Here is a 20,752-nt window from a genome sequence, read left to right as displayed (position 1 = left end):
AATTATCATCAGATAGATGAAATAGTCTCATTGATTCAGAATTAATATAAATCAATGTTTAGGAAGTGGGGGTCACGTATATAATAATACCTTTATTACAATATTATTACAGTACAATATGCAAAGCTTTTGAGACTTCTAGTTTGCATAACAAGTTATTTTGATTGCTTCTAATAAAAGGTATTGAATTGCTTTTTGTTGTTAGATAATAGATTAATTTATGGAATGCAGATCAGTATTTACAATTCAGATTTTAACTGTGATTTAAAGAACCTTAAACCATTTCTGATGTTGTTAATAGTACTTCATTCTTCAATATATGTGGCTCTGTGTGGGCAACTTGAGGAAGGAAGAATGCTACCTGTAATTAAATCACTTAGAAAAGTATTGTCTGCATAAAGTCTTAGTTCAACTTTTTAATGCAAAAATGTGCAAAATTTTGCAAGTTATGAAATATTGTTTTGAATTTAGAGGATTTATTTAGAGGAAATATTGTTTTGAATTTAGAGAATTTAGAGGGTGAATACTGTTATGATATAAAATCTTTCCACTGCTTGGCATTGTCTGCAGACAGCTCTGTGTGTGTGTGCATGTACATACGTGATTTCATTATTCAAGGGGAGGGGTTGTGCCTAGACATAAAGCTTATTTCCATGAAAAATACCATCATCACCTAGTATGTAGGCTGTATGTGGGCAAACTCCTCAAGAGAAATTAATTACAGGTAAGTGATATTCTTGCTTTGTAAATGGAGGGGGGGAGAGATTGTAATATTAAATGCTGTGGGGTTTTCAAACCTTTCTCAAATCTCAGAAAACGTTTGCATCTGGGAATGGGCAAAGGTTCTATCCAGTTCTTGTTTTGCACTAAGCACATCACCATCCCTAAATTGATCTGCTTTTCCTTGAACCTGGGAGTCAGAAATCCCTTTTTCTCTTCTGTTTTTCTGCTGCAGAAATTCCCAACATTCCCATTTTGTGGGCTCCAGAAAGGGGTAAGCAACATCTTCAATCCCAGCCACATTTCTGATCTAGTTCTTTGCTAGTATTTTAGTTTGTTTTATTTTATTACTAGAAGCAGTTTTAGATGCTTTCTCATCTATTTAATTTCCTTGTGGATTCTCATTTTTAAAATTTTGTTTATAGGAGGGTCCCCAGACCTCCCTAAACACCAGGGCTCAGCTTCATTTCCATTTGTGTGCTGTACTCTTGTGGATTTTCATTATACACTTCGTCGATCTAATGCTGTTGTTGGAAGATGAGCATCCAGATTCTGGGGTTCTTTCACTTACAGTATCCTTAATTACTTAAAAATTTAATGCCATCCTGCTGCCTGGCAATCTATTCAAGAGCTTCTCTTTGTCCTTGCCAGGACCTTAATCTGGTTATTCATGGGCACTGCCCTCTTGATACTCTGCATTGTAAAAAGTATATGGCATTCATTGCTTTCTTTCTGCTTTGTCTATTTGCTGACTGTCTGGTATTGCAACTCAAGTTTTACCGAATGATTACCTGGAATGATCCTCTTCATCATTGATTGTCTGACATAGGACTACCCAAGGTACTGCCCATGACTACTTGCTGCCATTTGTATATGACTGTTAATGGGCAGTTACCTCCTGCTGAACTTCTTCCCTCTTTTGGTTGGCTAGCATTGCTCCCCTGCTGCTGTATGCATCTGCTGACTTCATGAAATTGCTACCCTGATGTTTTGAGCACCTGCTGATTGATTGATAACTGCTCTATCAACTGGTTGCGTGTCTGTCTTTTCCTTCCTGCCATGTCCGCTTGACCACTAGCTTACATTGACCCTATGCTGCCCTTGAAACCTGACTTCAGACCAGCATTGCTGTTTTATGCCATCCTGTCCATCTGCTGATTGTTTGCCACTCCTGTTCTGCTTCTTTACTGCTTACTCTTCCAAACATGCAAATAATAATGGGAGGAAGTGAAAATGCTCAGATATAGCACCAAAATGTCCTTGTTCAAGCTCATAAGCCCACATTTTTAAAACATTATCTCTTTCTTTCTGCTCTTTTTTCATCAGAATTCTCAAATCTCATCTAGAAAGATTGAGAGGGTCTGGGTCTCATTTATAGCCTTTTCTTCAGCTATTTATCACATAAATCTTTCTCAAGGTGTGTAAAGATTTAGTAATGAGGATACTTGCTGTTTATAAATGGGTTCAGACTGTTCCTTTTGGAATCGTTCAGTTAGGCTGCTTGGCATAGTTTATTACATGCCCATTTTATTGATATTCAGATCAGCTAAGAACATTATATTTTGATAGATACAAATGAGGAAAGAAATTGTAAAGGAATTGTTTCTGACTACTTGCTCCTAAATTTGGAAACTTTGTTTTCATGCCCAGAGTATAGCAAGTAATAGCAGTGTTGGTCTTAAAGATTGAGGGAGAATAATATGTAATGAATCCTGGCTCTTTTATTGATTTCAGAGGAGGAAATTATCTGCATTAAAAGCAGAAAGATGAGAAAAAAAATAATCTAGGGTATGTTATGGTGTAAAGCTTGTGAGATCTCAATGTTGATGCAGTTAGGATAATTAAAGAACATTTAGCCTGTTCCAAAAGAAAAACTAGGAACAATAATTCCATTCAATGACTAACTTTCTGGCAGTTTGCGAAGAAAGGTAGGGTTGCAAATTATTGAGCTTCATTCTTACAAGTGTAGCAAAAGGGTATAAACTTTTTAAAATATTTTAAAATAATTTTCCTTTGGAATTATATGTTTTTCTCAATGTAGCACTCCCAATAGAAAAGGACCTTCCAAAATAATATTTCCACTTCAGATGTACCCTTACAATGCTGAGAATACTTACAGTATCTACTACAAAAGCCAATTCTGTGTTTCACACAATAATCTGTGCTGCTTTTTGTTCCTGTTATCTTCTCTCTCTTTACCATATCTGTACACATGACCTAGAACCTGGCTGGACCAACATCCTTTCACTTTCATAGTTGGGTGGCAGAATGTAATGCCTGCTGAAAATTACATTGATGGCTTCATGTTGAAAATCATATATCTGAGTGTAACTACAATCTGTTTTACAATATTGTGAAACTTGTACAGGAATTACAAAGAATTCCAACCTTCCCTAAGTTCCAGACTCAGATCTTTGCCCAATTTAACTTTCACTGTTTTTTTCAACTTTCATATGGGAATTGGTCACGTTTACTTCAGAGACAATTGAGAGTATCTTGGAAGAATTCTCATTCTTCTGTTCCAGAAATCAAAAATCTTCAGTTTGTTGATTCTTTTATCTTTAACGTAGCTTATAAATGCTGCTGTAGATCTTTCGTTTTAAATTGAACCATTATGCTAGCAAGTTGCCATCTGGTTAGATTTTTTTAAAAGGTAAATATAACTGCAGTCATGTAGTACTAGTTATCTGATATTCTTTAACGTAAAAAATTATATCTGAAAAAATTATCAGAGCAAAATTTTCAAGAGGAGTTTTTTTATTAAGTAACATTGACTTCCAAGTGGGATAGCAAATTACATACAATTCCTAGAGTTTATTTTAAACATAACACAAATACATATTAATTTTAGTGGAACTTGTAGATTTTTTTGTAATTAAGGAAAATGTTTTTATTTATAATTTCTTTCTGCCTTGAAAACAGCCTGTCTAGCATTTCCAACCATGTTCTCAGATTTTGTCCTTTTTCAGGACTGCTTTGTCTTATCTGCTCATCAGTGATATCATAACTTTATTAATTATTTTTTAAAAGATCTGTGGCCTTACATGCCTGAATCGGAATTACCACTCCTAGTTCAAAGCAGTTTTTGTTGTTACCGTGTCTCTTTCAGGGAAGTGTTTTTTCATGTAGACCAAAAGCTTAATATTTTCGAACTAATAGCTTTTGGATGAATTTCTTGCTAAAATAAGAGTTTTGTATTATTTCAGTCTGTTACAGTTAAAGTAGAATTTCAGATCCTGTTTTCTTGTATGTATGCTTTTCTTTCTTCTCTTTTAAAGCATCCTAGTTGTGTATTCAGGAATTTTATCTGTCAGAGATTCTTATACTTCTAAAAATATATATGTGAACAATGACACAAAATTTCCCTAATAGAATTCTTGGTCTCCCTAAAAATTCAGAAGCTCTCTCTTTTTTATAGTATAATCACTGAATATTCTAATTTCTCTAGAACCACATGTTACATTTAAAATCCTCCTTTGTATCTTATAATATTTTACATGAAAATATTCAGATATTCTTTCTGGAATAAGTAAATTATTTAAGAGACACCAGTCTTCAGTAATGATGCAGTACGGATGTAATTTTCATGAGTGGACTTCTGTGATTATTTTTTCACAAATGTAATTTTCAAACCAGACTGTGACTTGGAACAATGATGATCTTTCTATAAATCCAGATTAAGAAGTTATATATCATCAGTATAGTACCAGAAGGTATGTGTAGCTATTCTTGTAAAATAGATGAAAGCTTGAATATCAGCTGTAGGGAAGACTAAACACAACATCAAGCTTAAAACCTTTTTACTTATTTTTCTTTCCCTTCTAACCAGGTACATCTTTTTTTGTCAAGCCATGACTTTTGGTCTCCTTTGTAATCTGCTTCCTGCAATTTTCATGGTATCAATAGCATGTTAATCCATCTGGTGTTCACTTTGAAAAGATTGAATTACTCGTATAGTGCCTATTCTGATCAACATTCGATGCATCCAGTATTTCAAGCAAAGGAAACTGCAGTTCTCAGCTTGCTTATGTGACTTCCCCTGTCACGTGAACCAAATGGATTTTTTATGGCCGCTATGGCACCAGTGTTCCTTTGCCTCCAGTTTTCAGTTCTGCAAAGTTTTTATGTTTAAGACATTTCCTCATCATTGCAGCTTCCTTTCAAATAGTGAAATACAGGACCACGCCTTTTTTTGTAGAAAAAGCCCAGCAGGAACTTATTTGCAAATTAGGCCACATCCTCTGAAACCAAGTCAGCCAGAACTGATACCAAGCCAGCAGGAACTGCATTCCCATGTGTTCCTGCTCAAAAAAAGCTCTGACAGGAACTAATGAATAAACAGTACATTTCAAAACTGAATTTGAAATATGAGTGTAAACAATCATATTCAGCATTGGTATTATCAGTGATTATTAACTACATCAACACAGACAACTCACCCTTCCAATAAAATTCTCCCAGTTATGGCCAATCCAGTCTTTATATATCATTGAAGCAGTCATCCACTACAATAAGCTTATTTTTTTTTTAAAAAAAAGAGTTTGGCTAAAACTAGGGTTGCCAAGTCCCATCTTCTCCCAAGCAGGGGGATGGGGGGGGGGTGTTCTGGGAGGGGGGGCATCCCTGGCTCTGATTTCAGGAGAGGTGTTAAAAGGCCTGAGTCATACTGAGGCAACGAGAGAGAAGTTCCTACAACTAATACATAATTTAAAAACCTATAAATCACCGGGCCCGGATTGCATACATCCAAGAGTTCTGAAAGAACTCAAGTATGAATTTGTGGATCTCCTGACAAAAATATGTAATCTTTCATTAAAAACTGCCTCCATTCCTGAGAACTGGAAGGTAACTAACATCACCCCCATCTTTAAAAGGGGTTCCAGAGGAGATCCAGGAAATTACAGGCCAGTCAGTCTGATTTCAATACCAAGGAAGTTGGTGGGAACTGTTATTAAAAAGATAATTAGTAGGCACATTGATGAACAAAAGCTATTGAGGAAGACAGCATGGGTTCTGTGAGGGAAAATCTTGTCTCACCTGTTAGAATTCTTTGAGGAGGTAAACAAACACTTGGGAAATGGGGACCCAATAGCTGTGATTTAGCTTGACTTCCAGAAAGCTTTTGATAAAGTTCCTCATCAAAGTTTCCTAAGTAAGCTCAAAAGTCATGGGGTAAAAGGACAAATCTTCTTGTGGATCAAAAACTGGCTATTTAATAGGAAACAAAGAGGGAGTATAAATGGGTAGAGTCCACAGTGGAGGGTGGTAAGCAGTGAGGTGCCACAGGGCTAAGTACTGCGCCCGATGCTTTTTAACTTGTTCATTAATTATTTGGAGTTGGGAGTAAGCAGTGAAGTAGCTAAGTTTGCAGATGACACTAAATTGTTCAGGGTGGTAAGAACCAGAGAGGATTGTGAGGCACTCCAAAAGGATCTGTTGAGGCTGGGCGAGTAGGTGTCAATGTAACCAAGCGCAAAATAATGCACATTGGAGCCAAAAATCCAAACTAAAATGTACGTAAGTTGATCTGTATGAGATTGACCAAGAGAGAGAGATTGACCAAGAGAGAGATCTTGGAGTTGTAGATAACTCACTGAAAATGTCTAGAAAGTCTGCAACGGCAATAAAAAATGGCAGTGCTATGCTGGGGATTATTAGGCAATTGAGAACAAATCAGTCAGTATCATAATGTCCCTGTATAAATTGATGGTGCGGCCTCAGTTGGAGTACTGTGTGTAATTCTGGTCACCACACTTCAAAAAAGATATTATAGCATTGGAAAAAGTGCAGAAAAGGCAACTAGAATGATTAAAGGTTTGGAATACTTTCCCTATGAAGAAGGGTTAAAACACTTGGGGCTCTTTAGCTTGGAGAAACTATGACTGAGGGGTGATATGATAGAGGTTTACAAGATTATGCATAGGATAGAGAAAGTATAGAAAAAAGTACTTTTCTCCCTTTCTCACAATACAAGAGCTTGTGGACACTCAATTAAATTACTGAGCAGTCAGGTTAGAACAGATAAAAGGAGGTACTTCTTCGTCCAAAGGATGATTAACACTTGGAATTCACTACCACAGAAGGTGGTGTCAGCTACAAGCATAGACAGCTTCAAGAAGGGATTGGATAAACATATGGAGCAGAGGTTCATCAGTGGCTATTAGCCACAGAGCTAATAGGCACTGTGGAACACTCTATCTGGGGCTTGATGCTCTGTATTCTTGGTGCTTGGGGGGAGAACAGTGGGAAGGCTTCTAGTGCCTTGGTGGACCACCTGATGGACCTCTTGGGTTTTTTGGCCACTGTGTGATCCAGAGTGTTGGACTGGATGGGCCCATTGGCCTGATCCAACATGGTTTCTCTCATTTTCTTATGATAGCATCATGTTAATTTGCCGCTTGCAGGGCAGGTGCACACAGCTCCTTCTTGGAAACAGCAGGTTGCCCCCACATGCCTGTCCTGTAAGCTGTGAATTTGCTGCTTGTAGGCAGGAACAGACACATCCCACTTGGAAAGAGCAGGCACCTTACACACCTTTCCTGCAAGCCATGAATTTGCCACTTGCAGGGCAGGAGTGAAGAGTCCCCACTGGGAAAGAGCAGGCACCACATGCACCTTCCCCACAAGCTGCAAATTTGCGGCTTGCAGGGCAGGCGTACATGGCACCCGCTCTTTTCAAGCGGGGGCTATGATCGACTGTTGGGGGTAGGGCTTCCCCTGTCAGCCAGCTGGCCACATTCAGGTTGAATTGAAATTCAGATTTTCAGTTCAGTTGCACAGGCAAGTCCCAACTCTTCCTGACTCCATGGACCACATCAGAGCAGGCCCTTCTATCTTCCGCCATCCTCCTAAGTTCACTAAAATTCACGTTTGTTGCATCGATAACACTGTCTAACCATCTCATCCCTTGCCATCCCCTTCTTCTTCTACCTTCAGTCTTTCCCAGCGTTAGGGTCTTCTCCAGTGAGTGCTCCTTTCTCATTTGGTGGCCAAAGTATTCGAGCTTCAGCTTCAGTATCTGACCTTCCAAAGAACAGTCAGGGTTGATTTCCTTTAGGATTGACTGATTTGATCTCCTTGCCATCCAAGAGACTCTTGTGTCTTCTCCATCACCACAATTTGAAAGCACGTATTCTTCAGTGCTCAGCCTTCCTTATAGCCACTAGAAATACTATTGCTTTGACTGTTAGGGTTGCCAAGTCCAATTCAAGAAATATCTGGGGACTTTGGTGGTGGAGCCAGGAGATACTGGGGGCGGAGCCAGGAACAAGGGTGTGACAAGCATAATTGAACTCCAAGAGAGTTCTGGCCATCACATTCAAAGGGACAGCACACCTTTTTAAATGTCTTCCTTCCATAGGAAATAATGAAGGACAGGGGCACCTTCTTTTGGGGCTCATAGAATTGGACCCCCTGGTCCAATCATTTTGAAACTTGGGGGGGTACTTTGGGGAGAGGCACTAGATACTATATTGAAAATTTGGTGCCTCTACCTCAAAAAACAGCTCCCCCAGAGCCCCCGAAACCTCCAGAACAATTCCCCATTATACCCTATGAGAATCGATCACATAGGGAATAATGAAGACGTTTCCCTCTCTCTCTCTCCCCCCCCCCCCTTTCTGGCAAGTCTGAAGCAGCGGATCGGCCTCTCTACTCACCAGTTGCTGCCAGCTTCTTCACAGAAACACAGACACACCATCCTAAATTGAAGCCTTTCAAGTCAAGCCTCCAGAGGTGCAAAGGCACATGGTCCTTTGCAGGCGGGGCTTCCTCTCCCCCCCCCCCGCCAGCCAGCTGATTGGGGGTGGGAAGCAGCCTGGGAAAACTGAAGAAAGGCTGCTGAGATCGGGGCTGGGTGGGAAGGGAAGGGCAAGGAGAAGCTGCTGGGATCAAGGCTGGGTGGGAAGGGCCACCATTCCCCCCTCCTCCGCTTTCCGGATGTTTGGCGAGCGGGTGGAGAAGACTCCAAATCGGGGGGGCCCCGGCTAGGCGGGGGATTTGGGAAGCCTATTGACTGTATGAACTGTATGTTGGTGGTGTGATGTCTCTACTTTTTATTATGCTGTGTAGGTTTACAGATAAGAGTCCCAAACAGGACTGCTTTGGGTTTTAGGATAGTAGATATGCTTGAACAACCAATGTGTTTTGATCAATGCAGACACTTCAGGAATCACAGAAAGAACTGGCCTTTATTTTTTCTAATGTGAGGGTAGAAGTGAAGCTCTTCAAGTTCTTCTCTGAAAAATTTGTAAAATATAGTCAGGATTTTATTGAAAATATCTTTCTTTACATGCCATCAATTTGAACTGCTGTTGGTGTGTCCTAAATACGTTGCTATTGGGGTATGATATTTGAAGGTAGTCATGGAAACTTCTGAATAATAGCAATTATTATACCAGATGCCTAGATCTTTTTTGGTCTCTTTTCTAACCCAGTTTCTTAGTTACACTGATATATGGCCTTGGGTAGGAACTAGAAAGGAATAATAAAGCCCTAGAAGTTCGTCTGTATCTTTCAGAAATGTTCAGTCCTATCAATTTGGCTGGGATGTAGCTTGGAAGCAGTGTTTTGTTCTTGAAATTGTTCCTTAAGGGGCAGGTCCTGCAATGTGTTCTTGGGGGACTTCTGCTTGACACCATGTAGTTTTGAGTCAGATACATTAGAATTTCTGTTTTCCTGTGTACTGCTTAAAAACTGCAGGGAAAGTTTTCTGAAGATATGGTGTGCAGGGTTATATTTGTTTCTTTGGTTTTTATAACATTTCTATGCCGCTTTTCCCCTTAAAGAGACCGAAAATAGTATACAGAAAATGTACTTTCAGACTCTAAGTTGCTTAGAGCCAGCATACCTAAAGCATACCCATCTAAAACTAACCCTACATCCAGGTCAAGACCTGGTTCCATGACCTATCATTGTGGTCTAAGGGATGGTTTATGGGCAAATAAGATAGACCTTTTCCATGGTGGCACTATGCTTTGAAAATCTGCCTTGAGAGGGTTGCCTACCTTCTTTGTTTTTACAGACAAAAGCATTTAAAAAAATATTTCTTTTAGAAAAACAGTGAGGATACAGAAATGAAAAAGGAAAAAATGGGTTGTACAACATAATTACATTTGTCAAAGACAATCACATAGTGCATAATGTATAGGACACAGACATTTCCCTTTCATCCTCTTCATTATAATTTTAAGGTATTATTTATAAAATAAAATAATTTTTATTTCTGTTGGGGTACAATTGCATTCCTCATTTAAGTTTTAAGTTTCAAACTTGATAACTAATCTATATTGACTACACTGGTTTCAACATATTACTACATATTCAATATAACTTATTTTTTGCTACTTCTACATATCCATTAGAACCTTTAATAGATAAATAGTATATCACAGTGGTAAAGAAAGTCTATCATATATCTCATATAGAGAACCCATTTATATTTGGGATACTATGTTTGGGATATATTTTAATTCTACTTCTTTTTCAATACTGTACATTTGTATATATTTTATCACTTTAAGTTTGTCTCCTGCTAGTGTAATGCACATAAATATGCACTCTGTCTTTCCTCAAATGTTGTAATAGACCTGCTTCTCACATTCAACAAGTTTATTTCCCATTCTAAATGAGAGCCAGTTTGGTGTAGTGGTTAAGTGTGCGGACTCTTATCTGAGAGAGCCGGGTTTGATTCCCCACTCCTCCACTTGCAGCTGCTGGAATGGCCTTGGGTCAGCCATAGCTTTCGTAAGAGTTGTCCTTGAAAGGGCAGCTTCTGTGAGAGCCCTCTCAGCCCCATCCACCTCACAGGGTATCTGTTGTGGGGGGAGAAGATAAAGGCGATTGTAAGCCGCTCTGAGTCTCTGATTCATAGAGAAAGGCGGAATATAAATCTGCAGTCGTCATCACCGACAGATGTCTAGTTTTCATTTTGCTGTATTAATAGTTCTAGCCACTATTACCATGTATTTGAATAGCTCTTCTAAAATTTTTGGTAATTTGTTAGACAGAACACCTTATAGGGCTTCCAGTGAGAATTTGAACTTTAATATATTCTGCATATTTTGGAGTATTTTCAGTATCTTTTTTCTTTTTTACAAGTCCACCGCATATGAAAGAAAGTTCCTTCTATGTCGTGACATTTCCAGTATTTTCCTTTGTGATTTTTATGTTCTTTGGAGTTACATACCACCTGAAAAACATTTTGTACCAATTTTAGTGTCTGGCTAACTAAATTTGGTATCTTTTCCCTGTAGTTGTTCCCATTGTTACATCTGTTCTTTAAGGTTTTGCATCCACTTAATCATACATTTTTTCCCTCGTATTCATCTTCCATTTCTAGCTGGAGTAACATCTTATATATCCATTGCAGTAAATGCTCTTTTTGTTTAATAATCAGCTGTTCAAATTCAGTCACATCTCTTAGAACGCCATCTTCAGTACTCATGATCCTAATAGATAGTCATGGAGTAAAAGGACAAGTCCTCTTGTGGATCAAAAACTGGCTAATTAATAGGAAACAGAGAGTGATTATAAATGGCAATTTTCACAGTGGAAGATGGTAAGCAGTGGGGTGCCGCAGGGCTCAGTACTGAGTCCTATGCCCTTTAATTTGTTTATTAATGATTTGGAGTCGGGAGTAAGCAGTGAAGTGGCTAAGTTTGCAGATGACACTAAATTGTTCAGGGTGGTGAAAACCAGAGAGGATTGTGAGGCACTCCAAAGGGATCTGTTGAGGCTGGGTGAGTGGGCATCAACGTGGCAGATGAGGTTCAGTGTGGACAAGTGCAAAGTAATGCACATTGGGGCCAAAAATCTTTGCTATAAATACAGGTTGATGGGGTGTGAACTGGCAGAGACTGACCAAGAGAGAGATCTTGGGGTCATGGTAGATAACTCACTGAAAATTTCAAGACAGTGTGCAATTGCAATTAAAAAAGGCCAACACCATGCTGGGAATTATTAGAAAGGGAATTGAAAACAAATCAGCCACTATCATAATGCCCCTGTATAAATCGATGGTGCAGCCTCATTTGGAGTACTGTGTACAATTCTGGTTACCGCACCTCAAAAAAGATATTATAGCATTGAAAAAAGTGCAGAAAAGGGCAACTAGAATGATTAAAGAATGACACTTTCCCTATGAAGAAAAGTTAAAACACATGGTACTCTAGCTTGGAGAAATGTCGACTGTGGGGTGACATGATAGAGGTTTACAAGATTAAGCATGGGATAGAGAAGGTAGAGAAAGAAGTACTTTGCTCCCTTTCTCACAATACAAGAACTTGTGGGTGTTCAGTGAAATTGTTGAGCAGTCGGGTTAGAACTGATAAAAGGAAGTACTTCTTCACCCAAAGGGTGATTAACATGTGGAATTCACTGCCACAGGATGTGGTAGCGGCTACAAGCATAGGCAGCTTCAAGAGGGGAATAGATAAGCATATGGGGCAGAGTTCCATCAGTGGCTATTAGCCACAGCATATTGTTGGAACTCTCTGTCTGGGGCAGTGATGCTCTGTATTCTTGTGCTTGGGGGGGGGGGGACTTTTAAGGACTGAACATCCTTAAAAGTCCATCACGTTGCACAGTGGCAGGGCTTCTAGCCCCACTGGTGGACCTCTTGATGGCACTTGGGTTTTTTGGCATCTGTGTGACACAGAGTGTTGGACTGGATGGGCCATTGGCCTGATTGTTCTAATATCAACAATTGAATGTTTACACCTTAATCTTTAATATCTTGCCATGACTTTATATTCCTCTGAGTGTTTATCATCTTGCCATAAGTTAAAAAATCATTTTTATTTCTCGGGGTCACATGCATAAACATTTTGATCTCTGTGATAAATAACTACCATTCTTTGATTCTGTGTTTGTTACTGATTATTACATTTTATTAGGTTCTGTCTGTATTCTTCCAATCTGTAGTTTTATTCTTTTCATTTATTGCCGTGCTAATGATACTTCATTTTTGTTTTATTGGATTTATTATAATTGCTAGCCACTTCGAGAGTCCTATGAAGATAGGAAGGAGAGTAAAAATAATTTAATAAGCAGTTATATTTACCAGTTGAGTTTAGTGTGTTCAGTAAATTTCAAGTTCCCTGTTAAGACCAAACTAGTCTTAGAACTTGATGTGAGTGAACTAAAAGTATTCCAAATCCAGGATAAAAGCCTTCCAAATCCACTTTGGCAGAAAGAATAAACAAGAACCAGCAGCTGACTTCTTCCACTTCATTTATCTGTTGTGATGGATATATTTTGGCATTCTAATATACATAACCTTAATCAAAGCATTCCTGGATGGGCTTTTCATGTCTTGCTATTAAAAGGTCATTGTATTCCACTTGAAATGGACTGAACATCCTTAAAAGTCCATCACGTTGAAACCCATCTATAAATCAGACAAGCAGGTGCCAGAGATACATAATGGGAACATTCAGGCCTTTTTTGAGTAGGAACATACAGGAATGCAGTTCTAGCTGGCTTGGTGTCAGAGGTGTGGCCTAATATGCAAATGAGTTCCTGCTGGGATTTTTCTACAGAAGAAACCCTGGGAACATGCATCCATGGTGCCATCTAACCCATAGTGGATCTGGGCAATTTTGTCTGCAAAGTAAGTAGCAATTTGATAACAGCGAGTTGACATGTGGTCAGAATCCAATTTCCTGGCATTATGATGTAAAAGCCCCTGAATCACATGAAACAGCTCAGTTGGACAATTATGTGCAGGCTCAATGGTGGTAGAGAGGTACTGCCTTTTCGCCATCATCACTTTGGTGTTTGTGTGCAGCTTTTGTCAATCACAAGAGTGTTGCTTAGGCAGGCTGTACCAAATAGTTTAAATTAAGATGGGAGAACTTATTGTTGCAGATGCTGATTTGGGAAACTTTTCTTTCTTTGGCAAATGTTAATGCAGCATTTTTCTTTTGTGGTTTATCTCTGAAAGTCTTTGATTAACAATCTCTTGGCCAGATACTGGACAACGTGAGACATCTCCATTCTAGTCCAATTAATATGATGAAACTAGTTACTCTTTTTGTTTTTGTGAATACCAAAAGCTGTTCCATGACAGAAAAAAAGAGAAAGTGATTCAGACTCAAGATGGGTTGGGGACAATAGAGGAAAGGCTGCCTTGTAAAACAATATGCAACCACTCAAATATGCTCAATGGATGTAGTGACTAAAGTGTTTTGTTTAGGTTTTAGAAAATGCACTTTAAAGCTCCTGCTTCACTACATTTAGATAGATAGCTATGGGACAAATCATTATCTCCCAGTCTTTTAAAGGTGAATGAGAACCCTATGTAACCAAACTGAGCTCCATAGAGAAAGTGGGAAACTTTAATACATATAAAATAATTTGTTGAAACCATGTTTTAGAGCAAGATACAGATAATGCTAAAGGGTTATGATCTTGGAAAGAAGTTCCATGTATTTACATAGCATCATTCTATAAAACATGAGTTCTAAATAATTCAGTGAAAATTATAAAATCACTTTACAGTTGGAGAACTGAAACCAGAAGAGAGTAAACGGCTTGCCAGATCTAGAACTGGGGGTTAATTTTGTGGATTTAATTGCATACATTAACAATGAGTCCACTATACAAAATGCACCTGAAGAATATGTTAAAAGACTCGTTATAGTCAAGAAAGAGACTCAGCATTTTAGTGAAAGTGAACTCTAGAATCCTGATCAGATTTCCACAACTGGTAGTAAAGTTTTGCATTAGTTAGCTCTGCTCACGATCTGAGTTCGATCCCAGCAGAAGCTGAGTTCAGGTAGCCAGCTCAAGGTTAACTCAGCCTTCCATCCTTCCGAGGTCAGTAAAATGAGTACCCAGCTTGCTGGGGGGAAAGTGTAGATGACTGGGGAAGGCAATGGCAAACTACCCCGTAAAAAATCTTGCCATGAAAACATCATGATGCAATGTCACCCCAGAGTCGGAAATGACTGGTGCTTGCACAGGGGACTACCTTTACCTTTTCATAGGTAGTTTGGCAGAGGAGTCTCTATGAATAACTTCAGCCTAACAAAAAATGTAAAAGTTATTTCAAATGGCATCACCGTGAAAGCTGCAATACAGATACTGCTCAAGAAATTTCAGTGAAGTTGTCATCCATGTATCTTTCTGAATTGTATTTTCCCCATCAGATATCACATACAGATTCATATTTAAGACATTTGGTTTCAGCAGTACTTCATTAATAAATAAGATATACAGGGCTAAAAATTTGGCTAGCTTAATATGTACTACATACTGTTAAAATGTCTGTCCATGCTTTTCTTTCTCTTATTGTGGTTGCATTAAAAAGCTAAATTTACTGTATATTTTTGCTGAAATTGATTGAATTAATCACATTTTAGAGAGTATTCTAATTTCAGTTGACTTTGTTGCTTAAACTTTCTCTAGTGATATTGTTCCAGTCTTCTTAATTACAAGACTGCCCATTTAAACCAGGCCCACTAATAAATGATCCTATTTTTTGTGTGTTTTTTGGGGGGGTTTAACATCCAGCCCAATAAAGAGTTCTGGAGAAGTCAAGAACTTATAGAAACAAGAGGCTGTATACTGTAGTTTGGTTCAGACATAATGCACAGCCATGGGTTAATTAAACAAAGTTATTTGATTGTGCAACCTGCACCATCATGCAAACCTGCACAATACACACAATCTGCTTGTAGTGCAAAGAGAAATATAGTGATTTCCATTTAAGGGTGTGCAAAAAAAATAATTCGGCATTACACGGATTCGGAAGTATACGGGGGGGGGGGGGGAATTCGGAATCCCCGTATACTGCTGAATACCGCATTCAGAATAGCCGCATATACGGTAGATGCGCGGCTATTTCCGAATATACAGCCCTATTATACCCTACGGGCCATTGAAATCAATGGCAAATAGAGTATATTTGAAGCTGCCTGGAGGGGAGGGGGTTTGAGGGAGAGCCCCCAAATTTGCAGGGGACCTGCAGGGGACTCTCCCCTCCAACCCCCCCAAGTCCCAAAAAGATTGGGCCAGGGGATCCCATTCCAGGGGCACCCAAAAAGGGTGCCCCTATTCCATCATTATACCCTATGGGCCATTGACATCAATGGCAACATAGGGCATAATTAGAGGCTACTGTGGGGGGGGGGGCAGGGGGTTTGAGGCAGACCTGGCTGCAGCAAACCCAGATGCCAGCTCTCCAGTCCTGCCCCAAACAACACAGGGAGAGCTGGCCAACCACAACAAGCCTGCTGGTTCTGGGTCTCTCACCCAGGTGCCAGCTTCCCTGCCACAGAACACACAATCTACAGATGCCAGCTCTCCAGCCCTGCCCCAAACAACACGAGGAGAGCTGGCCAACCACAACAAGCCTGCTGGCTCTGGGTCTCTCGCCCAGGTGCCAGCTTCCCTCCCACAGAACATACAATCTACAGATGCCAGCTCTCCAGCCCTGCCCCAAACAACACGGGGAGAGCTGGCCAACCACAACAAGCCTTCTGGCTCTGGGTCTCTCACCCAGGTGCCAGCTTCCCTGCCACAGAACACACAATCTACTCTATAAAAACAAGAAAGTGACCCAGCCCACACAGCCTACATACACCCTCGCCAACCCCCACACCAACCAGAGGTAATTTAAAAAAACCAAAACAAAACCAGCAGAATCACAAAAGGCCAAGTGTTTAAAAAGTGGCCTTTTCACCAACAAGAAAGCTCAGGCCAAATTAGTCAACAACAACACCCCCACCCCTAAAACCAGAACCAGGAAAAGGGAGACAAAAGTGGCCTTTTAAACAATGAAAATTAGGCCAAACAGCACCCCCCCCAATAACCTGAAGATAAAAGTAACAGCAGCAGCAACAAATCAAACACTGAATACTTTTAAAACAGTAAAAAAACCCTCAACTTTTAACAATACAGGAACTTTGCCAACACCCCCCCCCCCAAAAAAAACCCTAACCCCAAGAAATCCAAGCCACCCAAATCAGGAAAAGTAAAAGGACACTGCACTTTTAAAAGTCCTCTCACTAAATTAAGATATGGGCAAATTGGCAAACCCCACCCCACCCCAGGCCCCCTCCCCAAGCAGAAACCCCTAACCCCAAATAAGCTACCCCACCACCACCACCACCCAAATCTGGATAAGTAAAGGGACTCTGAGTCTTATAAAGTCCTTTTACCAACAATAAATAAAAACAAGAACCCCAAGACTGTCTTACCTTGTCTTCTCTAGTCCAGGGAAGTCTGGTAAGGCTGGTAAGGCTGAGTGAGAGAGCAGCAGGCAGCAGCTGAAGCCAAGGGCCAGCCAGCAGCAGCACAATCTCAGCAGCAATGGAGGAGTCCAGCCAGGAAGACTCCTTAAAAAGCCCTGCAAAGCATGCATTTGCAATGCATTTTGCAAATGCATGCTTTGGATTGGCTGCTGGGGCTCCTCTTCCCCCTCCCCCCCTCCCTGATCCCAGGGAGGCTATGGGAGAGGCGGGAAAAGGCAACTAAAGGCGGGAAAGTAGGCAAGCAGCTCCTTTGAGGCTGCAGAAGCTACTTTCCCGCCTTTTGAATTGACAGCCGTATACTTCCGAATAGCTATTCGGAAACATACGGCGAGCCGTATTCGGCTGCTGTGTAATGGGCGCCTATGGGGATCGGCTTCAGCCTATTCCGTATACAGCTGAATCAGTGGTGATTCGGCTGTAAATACGGTTCGGCCGAACCGAATGCACATTCCCACTTCCATTGTCCTGGCATGCTGAGTCCCATTTACTCCAACAGCTTTTTCTGTTCAGTCAAGTGCATTTAACGCAAATCACCTGTGTGTTACGTGAATGAAAACTGAAACAATGAAGCCAGGTTTTACTGAGACAACATTCACTTATATGTCAACCCAATCCTGGTTTTGCTAACTATCCACAGCTTAAGTTGTTTTTTGCATTATGTCTGAACTGACCCTGAATCGTGGTATTTTGGTTAGTCTTTAAACTTGCATTTAACTTTCATTATGTTTGCAAAACCAGAGATCGTTTTGTTACTTCCACAATATTTTTTTTTCATTTGTTCAATGATTATCTGTGTAAAGTGCCATCAAGTTACAACCAATTTATAGAGACACTTCAAGGGTTGTGATTAAGCAGAGGTGGTTTGCTATTGCCTTCCTCTGCAAAGTCCTTGATGGTCTCCCATCCAATTACCATCCTGCTTAACTTTCAAGATCTGACAAGATCAGGCTATACACACATCCTGTGTCTTGTGTACTAATTAAGGCATGTGTAATTCTCTAATAATTCCCCACCGACACAGTGCCCATTTGGAAGCTTCCCATATGCTCAACACACCTTTTTATGTGAGTATGTGCACAGGAAGTACAGTAGGCCACTGGGGTAAATGGGAGGTCTAGATACACTGGAGTATGAGTGATCTGCATTACATGGAGTTAGAAGATTTTGGAGGGGCATACAAAATCATACCTCTTGGGAGGTACCCACAAACTCTAGGATCAGACTCAGACAGGCAAAGTTTAAGAGGTAGGTACAACAACAATATGATCATTCTTAGCCTGTTACACTGCATACATAGGCAGCTGTGCATGTAGATATGCAGGGGTTCTACTAAGTCTTCTGGAATCCGATACCTATGTGCACTATGCTTATCCCATGATGGCTTGGTGTTTGTTTTAGAAATGTTTTAAAAATTTGCAAGTGTGAAATTATTGTGATTTAATCATACTAGAGAGAAATTACCTCAATACTAGAGTGAGAAAAAAGCAAATGCATAGCTTTATACAATCACTTGGCAGTCAGCCGTTCTCTAAGATATGTCAGATACATCAGAAATGCCTAAAATACACCCATTTGAATGAGGTCAGTGTGCTGTCAGCCAAACAAAATAGGATCTCAAGCTGAGCAGAAAGGTTTCTGTACTATTTATATCACAAATGTAATGGAAAAGATCTCAAGCCCACATCTGTGGACTGTCTGTTTACTGTAGTTAAGTCTTAGGAGTAACTTCTCTCTTTTTTTTACATTCTCTTTTTTTAATTAAACTTTTAAAAACGATATACAACAAGTGTAGTCAAATATTCACAAAATACTTAACCCTTTAAATCCCTCCTCCTCCACCCCCCCCCCCAGACAAAACCCTATAATAACACATCTATACCATTATTCTAGGATCAGACTCAGACAGGCAAGGTTCAAGAGGTAGGTACACCAACAACATGATCAAAATAAAAAGCTGCATAATAAATTCCCAATACAGAGAATACACGCTGGCAGAGTTCAAAAGACCTCAGCTTATAGAAAAGGAAGGTGAGGGGGAAAGGGGGAGAACAAACAACAACAACAACAAACATATGCACAATAAAGCCAAAATGCAATAGTAAAGGAGTATCACTGCTTTTAGAAAAATATCAGATTATGATAAAATTTGTTTTTTGGCAAAATGTCAAGGTCAGAGAAGTATGTAACAATAGGAAACTATAGCTTCACGAAGACTTCCTGGGATTTGTGTGTGTGCTGGAGAACTGTAAGAGGATATTTTTCCAAGTATAAAATAGTCCCAGAGCTGGATTCTCCAATCATGGACTGAGGGCATCATGTGGTTCTTCCAATGTTTTGCAAGGGTCAACCTTGTCACTATTAATAATAGTCTTTCCATTGAGATTTTATTTTGTGGCTTTTCTGGCCATCAACCTAGGAGAATGGCTTCAGGCAACAGTGGGATGACTCTCCAGTGATTGTGTTAATTTCATGAACAACATCTCTCCAGATTTATTAACTGGGATAAGACCACTAAGTATGCATGAAATCCCCAATCTCTCCACATTCTTTCCAGCAATGAAGGGATAGCGACCACTTAATTTTGTATAGCTGTGATGGTGTATAATACCACCTAGAGGCCATTTTTATTGACTAAAATTTCATTTTGAATATTTTGGACATATAACCAGGGGTGCTCCAGGCTTGTTACCAGTCTTCTTTTATCATTTCTTGTACATCTTTGTGCCACTTCTTTTGACAGGTTGCAAGCTTCACCTTACCATTAGCCAACAAAAGTTTGTAGAACAGACAATAAACCAGGGATAGCCTCCTCTCTTTCTTGTAAAATGAATTCAAATTCTGTGAGAGGGCAGGTCCTGTTATCTGTAAGAAATCTGAACAGTAACATGTTATGAGCCTGAAAGTACTGGAACCAAGGGATTGTTTCTCCTAACTTTTCTAGTTGAGCTTTATCCAACACCACATTTTTCTTTAATAGATCATCACTATAAGAGATGCCCGCTTGATGCCATGATGTAAAGGCTTGTCTATCTTTTCCTGGGGGAAACCAGTAAGTTTTTAACCATGCAGAGTAGTTGCCATTTCACAGTCTCTCTCTCTCTCTCTCCCTCCCCATGTTCATTATTCTTGTCTTTCAATCCTTTACTTTTTTGTTTGCATTCTCTTTTTTTAATTAAACTTAAAAAAAAAAAAGATATACAAGTGCAGTCAAATATTCACAAAATCTTAACCCTTTAAATCCCCCTCCCCCCAGACAAAAACCTATAATAACACATCCTTTTCCATTTTTTAGTCAGAAGAGAAATAAAACACACATTCTGAATTCTTCCGTGCTGAATTGCTGATCTTCTGGCCTCCAACTTACTCCTTTATTTGGCAGTTGTAATATAATAAATTATGGAATATAATTAACTATGTTGAACTTTTTATGAACATGAACTTAACTATGTTTAGTTAAGCCAATAAAAACATCACAAAATAGAATATCTAAAGCAGTCAATCTGATAGCCACCTTTCAAATCCTTATATATTGGCATAGTATTAAGATAATTACTAACTTCCCATGGAATAGGTGGAGAGTTACCTTTCTCCCCTAAATGTTTCTTGTTGAATGATGCAGATTTCCTTAGCAAATATACTCAATGTGTTTTAAATGCCATAACTTTTGCCAGATTAGATCCAGGTGGGTAGCCATGTTGGTCTGAAGAAGTAGAACCAAGTTAAGAGTCCAGTGGCACCTTTAAGACCAATGAAGTTTTGTTCCTATGCACGCACAT

General features: G+C 39.6%; 1 protein-coding gene across 15 annotated transcripts in view; it reads left to right on the top strand.

The window, feature by feature from the left end:
* The window catches only part of LOC132590604 (gephyrin), a 686,862-nt gene that overhangs the window by 322,672 nt on the left and 343,438 nt on the right, over positions 1-20,752 (top strand). For 7 of the 15 annotated variants that reach the window (XM_060263562.1, XM_060263559.1, XM_060263570.1 and 4 more), the window contains exon 5: positions 956-994. The exons of the other annotated variants lie outside the window; for them this stretch is intronic. In XM_060263562.1, coding sequence (XP_060119545.1) covers positions 956-994 — 39 coding nt within the window. The remainder of the gene's footprint in view (positions 1-955; positions 995-20,752) is intronic. 15 annotated transcript variants of the gene reach the window in all.

This window comes from Heteronotia binoei, unplaced genomic scaffold (assembly GCF_032191835.1).
Source record: "Heteronotia binoei isolate CCM8104 ecotype False Entrance Well unplaced genomic scaffold, APGP_CSIRO_Hbin_v1 ptg000334l, whole genome shotgun sequence".
Lineage (NCBI taxonomy): Eukaryota > Metazoa > Chordata > Lepidosauria > Squamata > Gekkonidae > Heteronotia > Heteronotia binoei.
The sequence above is the reverse complement of the archived record's forward strand: the minus strand, read 5'-3'. Positions and strand labels throughout refer to the sequence as shown.